This window comes from Salarias fasciatus, chromosome 7 (genome assembly GCF_902148845.1).
Source record: "Salarias fasciatus chromosome 7, fSalaFa1.1, whole genome shotgun sequence".
Lineage (NCBI taxonomy): Eukaryota > Metazoa > Chordata > Actinopteri > Blenniiformes > Blenniidae > Salarias > Salarias fasciatus.
The window spans coordinates 1,456,910-1,467,222 of record NC_043751.1 but is presented as its reverse complement, the minus strand read 5'-3'; the positions used below and the strand labels follow the sequence as shown (position 1 = coordinate 1,467,222).

The 10,313-nt window shown below is 49.9% G+C and overlaps 1 protein-coding gene across 1 annotated transcript in view; it reads left to right on the top strand.

Annotated features, from left to right (window-relative positions):
* Window positions 1-3,407: 3,407 nt before the first annotated feature.
* Window positions 3,408-10,313, top strand: part of gramd2ab (GRAM domain containing 2Ab) — a 9,752-nt gene continuing 2,846 nt past the window's right edge. Inside the window, exons 1-6 of the mRNA XM_030095765.1 lie at window positions 3,408-3,511; window positions 6,611-6,668; window positions 6,867-6,939; window positions 7,052-7,155; window positions 9,446-9,544; window positions 9,832-9,903. Of these exons, the coding sequence (XP_029951625.1) occupies window positions 3,408-3,511; window positions 6,611-6,668; window positions 6,867-6,939; window positions 7,052-7,155; window positions 9,446-9,544; window positions 9,832-9,903 (510 nt within the window). The remainder of the gene's footprint in view (window positions 3,512-6,610; window positions 6,669-6,866; window positions 6,940-7,051; window positions 7,156-9,445; window positions 9,545-9,831; window positions 9,904-10,313) is intronic.

Here is a 10,313-nt window from a genome sequence, read left to right as displayed (position 1 = left end):
CATGCCAGTTTCTACCAGCAGGGGCCGCTAGAGGCAGCCTGAACCACAGGTGAGTCCAGCAGCAGCAGAGCAGCCAGTTTCCTTCAGGAGGTTATTTCAGCTTCTGTAGACTTTACAGAGTGTTTCAGTAATGAAACGTTTCCGGATCACTCTGCTCTGCCGGGCGGGGATGTTTATTGGGTTTTGTTTTTTTACTTTTTTAACCCATTGAGCAGAAACTGAACAGATTAAGGGACTGACTCTCCGGGCTGCGGCGGTGCTGTGTGGCCACACGGGGGCGCTGTCACACTGCAGATGTCTGGCCGGCCGGTCTCCGGATCGGTTCTCTGCAGACCGGAGCCGCAGCAGCTGGACAGGCGGGTGGAGTTGAAGCTCCGCCTGCTTTTATTTTGACAGCTCCTCCTTTGGGGGCTTTATTTTAAAAGGGTTTTCCTGTCTACACGTGGTTATACAGAGCAGTGAACACACACGGACTGAAGAGTGAGGCTCACGCATTGCAGGTAAGTCTTAAAGTATCCGGATTACTTTGTTTGGTTAGAGTAGCAGAGTAGGAACTTGAACCTGCAGCTCGTCAGTCGCTTTGTCACAGGAGGAAATCAGGAATCAGAGGATTTCAAAGACATTTGAATGTTTAAATCTTGTTTTATTGGAGAACAGCTCTTGCAGTCCAGACCTCTAATCCATCCAGCCAGTCACTTTGTTTCTTCTCAGGAAATTAGTCCTGCTCCAAAACTTTCTTTCTCTGCGAACCTTTGTTTTTTCTGGACTCTGGATTGAACACTTCTTAATTTCGATTAAAAACTTAAGTTCATGCAACATGTAAAAGTTCTGTGGTGTTTCACCCAGACTGATCAGTTCACTATGACCCTTCGAAACAGGCTGGACAGTCTGACGGTCTGCTCGTCTGGTGTTGGTTGGTGGATGTCCATCCTGACGGAAGTCATTATCTGACAGTAATGAAGGGAGGCTGAGGAATCAGCTGGTCTCTGAACACCAGCCTGAGGCTCTGGGCTGTTTCCAATGTGCTTCACTCTCCAGCAGTTCATCAGTGATCTTCATTTTCATTATCTGCTGCTGACTTCCTCTGATATTCCGATCCTGAGCTGCTTGTGTGGAATATTTCATGTTTTTTCTTCTTCTTCTCCATGGCTAATCACATTAGAAGAAGAACTCCTACCAAAAACCACTGGAAAAGAGTTCATGATAAAACACACCGGTCTGAATATCTCTGACTGGAGAGCCAGAGACACTTCAGCACTCCTGATTATTTATCATCATTTTATGGGAAAAGTGCTAATAAAACAACCTCGTTAGTCTTTAAATGAAAGAGCTGTGTTCCTGCGTCTTATTTTCAGTGTAGATGTGAACAGGAAGCGTGCAGTGCAGGAAGCGTGGTCTGACGGAGGTCACAGCCGGCCCCTTTCACCCCAACAGAACCACGGTCCAGGTGATCCCCTCCCCTGTAGTGAGACAGGAGCGGAAGCAGGGTCTCTCAGACCACTTCCTGAGGTGGTCTGGACCGCATCTGACCATGAGGCTCTGCAGTGAGAACCGGTCTGGAACTACATCACTTCGAGTGTGGGCCCTATAGCGGTCATACTGTTGATTCACCTGAAACTCCTGTTAATGTCAGGGTGAAGTCCAGGCTCGACGGGAGGAAACAGCAGGGTGTCATCTGCATACGGTGGAAGCTGCTGGTGGGATTGTGATGCATGTTGGAGAGACGAAGCATTTTAATTCACTTCTTCCAGTCGCCAAACTGTTGTTGGCGGTGTTTCAGTCTGCGAGGAGACGAGTGTGTGTGGAGGCTTCATCCCTGTGTGGCCTCCTCTCTGCTGCCAGTCGTTAACATGCAGCTCTCTGCCTCCGTCCGCTCCAGCACGTCTGAATGTCATCCAGCCCCCTCCCCGTGTGTGTGTGTGTGTGTGTGTGTGTGTGTGTGTGCGCGCCACAAACAAACACCTCTTTCAGTCCAGAACAACACACACTGCTCCAACCTGAGAGGCTCATTCAGTTCTGCCTTCTTTTTGTTTTGTTTTTTCCCCAGTTTTTTTGTTTCAGATTTACACAGACAGAATTCATCTGTCCGTCTCCCTGGTGCAGTGGTTCGCTCTGTTCCCTGACCTCAGGAAGTTCCCCGGTTTTGAAGGGCTGTGACCTTCCAGGCATCACAAATCTGGATTTTTCTCCTTCATCTGAACATGGTTTCAGTTATTTAAGTGCATGAAAAGAAAAAGAATTCAGACTCTGATTCATCCAACAAACTGATGAAGTTGTAAAGATCTTCAACTCTAGGTTTTTCAGGGACAAGCTTGCAAGGAGCTGCTTTGAGAACTTATCACCTTTTCCAGTGCTTTTCTGGAAAAATGTCGGGATGCCTTTGGCAGAAATACCGACAACGCCGCTGTTTGCATGTCAGGCCACTAGTTGGCGCTGTGTTTTCATAGCATTAGGACCAAAAGTTGGCCAATTGACACCAACATTAATGCCTATTTCCTGCTATTAAGTGCAGGGAATGTGTTATTTTTCTAAAAGTGATGTCCAGTAGAGGGCGCTGCGACTCTCTTCATGCTGCGCTCCTCAGCCGGCTCAGTTTCTGAACCCGGCAGCTTGCCTCAATGCTGAGTTAAAAAGCAGTTGGCGAAAAGAACGATCACTCAGGGAGTTCCCCGTGACGAGCCGAACTAAAGCGCACATCACCGAACTTAAATCACACACTGCTAAACACTGTAGCCGAGTCAGTAACGGTGATTTGAATATTCCAGTCTCTCAGGCTGTCAGACCCATTAGAACGTTCGGATCAGGGATGGTCGCCGTCAAGAACCCGCCGTAGCTCGCTCGATCCAGAAGTCCAGAGATGAACGTCAGTGTACATGTGACAAAGAGAAACCTGTGAGAACAAAGTGTGTGTGTGTGTGTGTGTGTGTGTGTGTGTGTGTGTGTGTGTGTGTGTGTGTGTGTGTGTGTGTGTGTGTGTGTGTGTGTGTGGGAGGAATTGAGGGCAAACCGATAATGAGGCTACAGAAATGAAGAGGAATTAGGGTCAAACCCATATTGAGGCAACCGAGTGCCAGTTTGTACTGCGGTAAACATTTCTGCTTCCAATGAATCGATGGAATAATCAAAGACTTTCTTCAAGTGAAAACATCTGAGACGGAAACAGCTTTTCTGAAGGAGTCAAACCCGAATCCTCTTGATCTGCAGCGTGTTCCTGGTCGTTGTCCATTTCTACCCAATAACAGAGGACGTTTCCTGCTTTCTTCTTCTCCTCATTAGTCAAATCCGCAGCTGCAGGTCAAAGTCGACAAGAAGCTTTCACCAGTGACAGACGAACCGACCTCTGACCTCTAAGATCAAACCGTGACTGTTGAAAGAGTTTTCCTTTGTGAAAGTGGAGGCTGAGGATGATGATGTCTGATCACTTGGACCTGAGTGACGCCGGTGCCGTCCTGACCCCCCATGAGGTGGAGATCCACAGGGAGGAGGACGCCCAGTGCCACCTGCTCTTCAGGTAAACCTCTGTCGCTCCTTCACCCGTTCAGCTGCTGTAAGATCAGCTTCAGTGGGGGAGTCGGTCACACTGGGGCGATCGATGTCCTCCAGGAGGAGGAGCGTCTTCCGGCAGCATGGGGGTTAAACACTCGCCTCATAGCAACACGATTGTGAAAACAAGTCTGGAAATTTCTGTGTGGATTTTGCACGTTCTACCTGGATAGATGGTTGGACGAATGGATAATGGATGGATGGACGAAGGGAGGGATGAATGGATGGTTGGATGAATGGATAATGGATGGATGGACGAAGGGAGGGAGGGATGGATGGACGGAGGGAGGGATGAATGAATAGATGGAGGGAGGGTGGATGGTTGGACGGAGGGAGGGATTGAAGGAAAGATGGATGGTTGGATGGATAGATGGTTGGACGAATGGATGATGGATGGATGGATGGTTGGATGAATGGATAATGGATGGAGGGAGGAAGGGAGGGATGGATGGAGGAAGGGATGGATGGATGGATGGTTGGATGGAAGGAGACATGGACAGATGGATGGACAGTTGGATGGAGGGAGGGATTGATGGTTGGACGGAGGGAGGGATGGACAGATGGATGGATGGATGCATGGACGGAGGGGGGGATGGACAGATGGATTGATGGTTGGACGGAGGGGGGATGGACAGATGGATGGACAGTTGAATGGAGGGGGGGATGGACAGATGGATTGATGGTTGGACGGAGGGGGGGATGGACAGATGGATTGATGGTTGGACGGAGGGGGGGATGGACAGATGGATTGATGGTTGGACGGAGGGGGGGATGGACAGATGGATTGATGGTTGGACGGAGGGGGGGATGGACAGATGGATTGATAGTTGGACGGAGGGGGGGATGGACAGATGGATGGACGGTTGTCCACGTCAGCGGTTCGGATCAGAACCCGGCGGCGGCCGTGCCTGTGTTGCTTCATGATGATCCAGCACAGCAAATGAAATGATGAAATAACTCCAGCCGGGTGTCGTTCTGGAGTGTGAGTGTTGCCCCAGACTTGCCCTAATGCCCCTTTCCCAGGTCAGGCTGCTGAAGCAGATCCTCCGGAGCTGTGATCTGCTGTGATCCAGCATCAGCTTCACCACCTGACCAGGACCTGGCTTTACTCTACTGGATTCTTCACTCGGTGTAAAGTTGACTCACTTTGCTAGATATGTAGTTAAAAGGCATTTTCCACCCCTGAAGGCACCAGAATCTACACCCGGGAACACTGTCTGTGTTACATGGTTATAGACGTGCTCTGATCTGATGTGTAAACAGCTCCACCACCACTCACTGAGCCTGAGTGTAAAAAGTGCCTGAACCTGAACGGAGCTCCTCCAGGAGCCGCTGATCAGAGCTGCACCGCCTTCTCCAGGGACTCTGGGCCATCCGATCACCTGAGTCTGAAGAGAGACGCCATTGCTGTGACGATTTGCAACATTTTCACTCACTCCTACTTATTTGTACTGAAGCGAAGCGGAAGCGTTTGGAGTTGTGGTTGTTTGTGGATTTGCTGGTTTGACCATCAAAAGAGTGAATGAGGCTGTTTGTGGCCCCTGAACTGAAAGGACATTTCCTGAACTGCAGCCCAGTTGCTCGAAACATTAATAAGCAATTATCACCCTTTATGTGAGCAACAGTTGGCAACTCGCCAAGTCAGTGAGTGTCTTCATAAAGACAGAGCGACGCGCCGCCGGGTCTGGAGGGTTCTGGCAGAAGTTGGAGGCTGAGTGGACGTGCAGAAGAGACAATCACCACACAAAACCAGTGTGCGTGCGTGCGTGTGTGCGTGCGTGCGTGTGTGTGTCATGTGCAGCTAGCCCACATTGCTGTCAGGGAGGCTGAAGGACGACGGTGTGTGTGTGTGTGTCTGGTGTGTGTGTGTGTCTGCTGGTTCACTGGCATATGATGAGAGATGTTGACATGAAAAGTGTTGCTCCAGTGATGAAGTGGTGACTGTTTGCAGATGTTTGATCTTGGAGATCATGTTTTCTGATAGACTAATTCAAAACAGGGTGATGTGAACAGGTTTGATCGTGTCTGTGATGGTCTGTGTGGAGGTGCTGAGAGGCGTTGTCCAGCTGGCCCTCCGCGACTCTTCATGGCAGACTTTATTCTGAAGTGCTCTCTGAGTTGTACACCGTCACAGGGTTGTCTCAGTCTGCGGTGTTGAGACTTTTTCTGGCGTCTCTGATTAGGAATGTCCCAATCGGATCGGCAGACAATGGATCAGGGCCGATTTTTGATTGACCCAATCAATAAACCCTATTGGCAAAAACAATTCAGTTGTATTTTAACTGATTACTCGATTATTCACCAGTATTCATCAATAACTGATGACGAGAATGAATACACAGCTGCAGCCCTACCACACAGCTGATCAGAGATCCTAAACCAAGACATTCCAGGCTGGTCTTCTGTGTTTCACTGTGCGAGCAGCTGGAGGTCGATCCAGTCCAGTCCAGTCCAGTCCGGTCCGGTCCGGTCCGGGTTCCTACACCGGCTCTCCGGTGTGGATGGTACCAGTCAGTCATGGCTGTTCTCCTCAGTGGTCGCTCTGCCGTGGTTTTCATTTGTTTCCTGTTTGCATGAACATCACGGCGTTTGTTTCTTCCTGTCATGAGTCCATTTACATGACCATGAAATCCGACGCCAGGAAGTGACTGTGGCATCTGTGTGTGCTGCTAATGACTGCGTGTGTGTGTGTGTGTGTGTGTGTGTGTGTGTGTGTGTGTGTGTGTGGTTTCCAGTTTGTAGAAACTGAATCTTTTGTGAGTTTGGAAGACGTAAAGTTTGGTTCCATACTGGTGTTTTCACCCGTTGAGAAGCGGAAGGCACTGGACCGGTGAAGGTGTGCTGCCATCCAGCAGCAGGATGTTACAGCAGAGCCACAGTCCGAGACCTGAAGTCAAGACGTGGCAGCTGGCCTGGTCCCAGTCCCCACATGTTCCTGTCTTGGACAGTAAATAGCAGTGAAGCAGTGTCCCTCACAGCCAGCATTCACCCGTTCACCCACCGGGACTGTTCCAGCGCCGCGGCTCGGCGGACGGAGAATGACCTGCTGGCCTGTGCTGTTTTCCAGGCAGCAGCTGATCGACCACCTGTCCTACGAAGACGTGAAGAAATGTTACCGAGGATCAGTAAGTCTCACCAGACCCAGCTTATTCAAGTGTTCCAGGGTTTCATTCACCGTGGGGCTTTAATCTGTAGTTTTTCTATGCAGTGTTCACTTTACAAAGATGACACTTTGTTTCAAATTCACATTTTTTTTTTTGCTCTCATATGGAAGCGGCCGTGCAGGACAGACTGATCCGTGTCCTGCGCTGGTCTCTCCACAGACCGTCAGTAAATACAACTCTCAGTACCACAAACTGTTCCAGACCGTTCCACCCGAGGAGATCCTGATGAAAGGTACCAGGTCCCGCTGTGTGTGTGTGTGTGTGTGTGTGTGTGTGTGTGTGTGTGTGTGTGTGTGTGTGTGTGTGTGTGTGTGTGTTGGAATAAAGATGTCCCCTCTGGACAGTGTATTCCTGCGCGCTGCTGCGAGACATCCTGCTGCAGGGCCGGCTCTACATCTCCAGGAACTGGCTCTGCTTCTACGCTAACCTCTTCGGGAAAGACATCAAGGTGAGTGTTTGGTGTGTGTGAGTGTGTGTGTGTGTGTGTGTGTGTGTGTGTGTGTGTGTGTGTGTGTGTGTGTGTGTGTGTGTGTGTGTGTGTGTGTGTGTGTGTGTGTGTGTGTGTGTGTCCAGGAAGAACCTGGAGCCATGTCTCTGTGGAGAGTCTGCAGTCTGCAGGGTTCTGAGGGCTTCACGTTGTGGTCTCTGGTTCAGTGGTGGTCTCTGGTTCAGTGGTGGTCTCTGGTTCAGCAGTGGTCTCAGGTTCAGTGGTGGTCTCTGGTTCAGTAGTGGTCTCTGGTTCAGCAGTGGTCTCTGGTTCAGTAGTGGTCTCTGGTTCAGTAGTGGTCTCAGGTTCAGCAGTGGTCTCTGGTTCAGTAGTGGTCTCTGGTTCAGTAGTGGTCTCTGGTTCAGTAGTGGTCTCTGGTTCAGCAGTGGTCTCTGGTTCAGTAGTGGTCTCTGGTTCAGTAGTGGTCTCTGGTTCAGCAGTGGTCTCTGGTTCAGCGGTGGTCTCAGGTTCAGTGGTGGTCTCTGGTTCAGGAGTGGTCTCAGGTTCAGTAGTGGTCTCTGGTTCAGTAGTGGTCTCTGGTTCAGTAGTGGTCTCTGGTTCAGCGGTAGTCTCTGGTTCAGCGGTGGTCTCAGGTTCAGTGGTGGTCTCTGGTTCAGGAGTGGTCTCTGGTTCAGTAGTGGTCTCTGGTTCAGTAGTGGTCTCTGGTTCAGCGGTAGTCTCTGGTTCAGCGGTGGTCTCAGGTTCAGTGGTGGTCTCTGGTTCAGGAGTGGTCTCAGGTTCAGTAGTGGTCTCAGGTTCAGCAGTGGTCTCTGGTTCAGTAGTGGTCTCTGGTTCAGTAGTGGTCTCTGGTTCAGCAGTGGTCTCTGGTTCAGCGGTGGTCTCAGGTTCAGTGGTGGTCTCTGGTTCAGGAGTGGTCTCTGGTTCAGCAGTGGTCTCTGGTTCAGCAGTGGTCTCTGGTTCAGCGGTGGTCTCAGGTTCAGTGGTGGTCTCTGGTTCAGGAGTGGTCTCAGGTTCAGTAGTGGTCTCTGGTTCAGTAGTGGTCTCAGGTTCAGCAGTGGTCTCTGGTTCAGCAGTGGTCTCAGGTTCAGTAGTGGTCTCTGGTTCAGTAGTGGTCTCTGGTTCAGCAGTGGTCTCAGGTTCAGTAGTGGTCTCTGGTTCAGGAGTGGTCTCAGGTTCAGCAGTGGTCTCTGGTTCAGTAGTGGTCTCTGGTTCAGTAGTGGTCTCTGGTTCAGCAGTGGTCTCTGGTTCAGTAGTGGTCTCTGGTTCAGTAGTGGTCTCTGGTTCAGCAGTGGTCTCTGGTTCAGCGGTGGTCTCAGGTTCAGTGGTGGTCTCTGGTTCAGGAGTGGTCTCTGGTTCAGCGGTGGTCTCAGGTTCAGTGGTGGTCTCTGGTTCAGGAGTGGTCTCAGGTTCAGTAGTGGTCTCTGGTTCAGTAGTGGTCTCTGGTTCAGTAGTGGTCTCTGGTTCAGCGGTAGTCTCTGGTTCAGCGGTGGTCTCAGGTTCAGTGGTGGTCTCTGGTTCAGGAGTGGTCTCTGGTTCAGTAGTGGTCTCTGGTTCAGTAGTGGTCTCTGGTTCAGCGGTAGTCTCTGGTTCAGCGGTGGTCTCAGGTTCAGTGGTGGTCTCTGGTTCAGGAGTGGTCTCAGGTTCAGTAGTGGTCTCAGGTTCAGCAGTGGTCTCTGGTTCAGTAGTGGTCTCTGGTTCAGTAGTGGTCTCTGGTTCAGCAGTGGTCTCTGGTTCAGCGGTGGTCTCAGGTTCAGTGGTGGTCTCTGGTTCAGGAGTGGTCTCTGGTTCAGCAGTGGTCTCTGGTTCAGCAGTGGTCTCTGGTTCAGCGGTGGTCTCAGGTTCAGTGGTGGTCTCTGGTTCAGGAGTGGTCTCAGGTTCAGTAGTGGTCTCTGGTTCAGTAGTGGTCTCAGGTTCAGCAGTGGTCTCTGGTTCAGCAGTGGTCTCAGGTTCAGTAGTGGTCTCTGGTTCAGTAGTGGTCTCTGGTTCAGCAGTGGTCTCTGGTTCAGAAACCGTCTCTTCACTAAAAACCAAACTGAAGGGGAAAGTGTTAAACCCATCCAAGACTCACAAACTCAACAGAAACTCGGCAACAAGTGTGTGTTCACCTGAGGAGCTGCTACTTCCTGCTGCAAAATAAAAGCACCACAGCAGATGCTCCTGACAGCACACGTTCCAATGAAACTGAATCAGTACCGGTCCGACCAGGAGCTCAGGTCCCCCCCCCCCCCAGCTCCGGCTACCCCCTCAAACTCAAAGCTCCACACTCCAGAGTGTGTGTTTCCTCCCTCAGGTGTGTATCCCCGTGGTCTCGGTGCGCCTGGTGAAGAAGCACAAGACGGCCGGCCTGGTGCCCAACGGCCTGGCCATCACCATGGATACGGGCCAGAAGGTGCAGAGAGGCGCTCCCGATCCTGGATCCTCGCCGGGTTATCAGATCTGTGGTGACGATCCGCAGATCCACGGCTGGAAGATTAATTAATCGAAGAGGTTTTTGGCACGATGAAGAAAAGTCATAGAAAATTAATTTAAAAAGTGTACTGAATGCTGTAATCGTTCTCTCATTCTGCGTTATCTGTCGTTTTTCAAACTCAAAAACTTTAAAGGAAGCAAACAATCCATCTCCCTTCAGACTAATGATCTGTGTGTGTGTGTGTGTGTGCGTGTGTGTGTGTGCAGTACGTCTTCGTGTCCCTGCTGTCCAGAGACAGTGTGTATGACGTCCTGAGGAGGATCTGCACTCACCTGCAGGTGTGTTTCCTCAGCTTTCCTCCTTTAACACAAACAGTTTTTATTTTCCTTTTCTAGCTTCCATTTTAGTAATTTAGCAATATTTTAAAATCTATTGTTTCTTTTGTTTTTGTGTATTTTGGGCCGTTTTAGAAGTTTTGTCCCATTTGGCTGACTTGTGTTTTTATGTGTTTCTGCCTTTTTCAGCTGTTTTATAACGTTTATTCTTGTTTTAGTAGTTTTAGCCCATTTCTGATAAATATGTGTTATTTCATGAAAAGAAAGTGTTTTTTGTCACAGATTTCTGAAATTTAAATGATATATTAGAGGTGCCGTTTATTTTAACAGTTTATGTCATTTTAACTGTTTTAGACACTATCTCTAGTTCATTTTACCATTTTTTGGGGAATTTTAACAGTTTAACCTCTTTT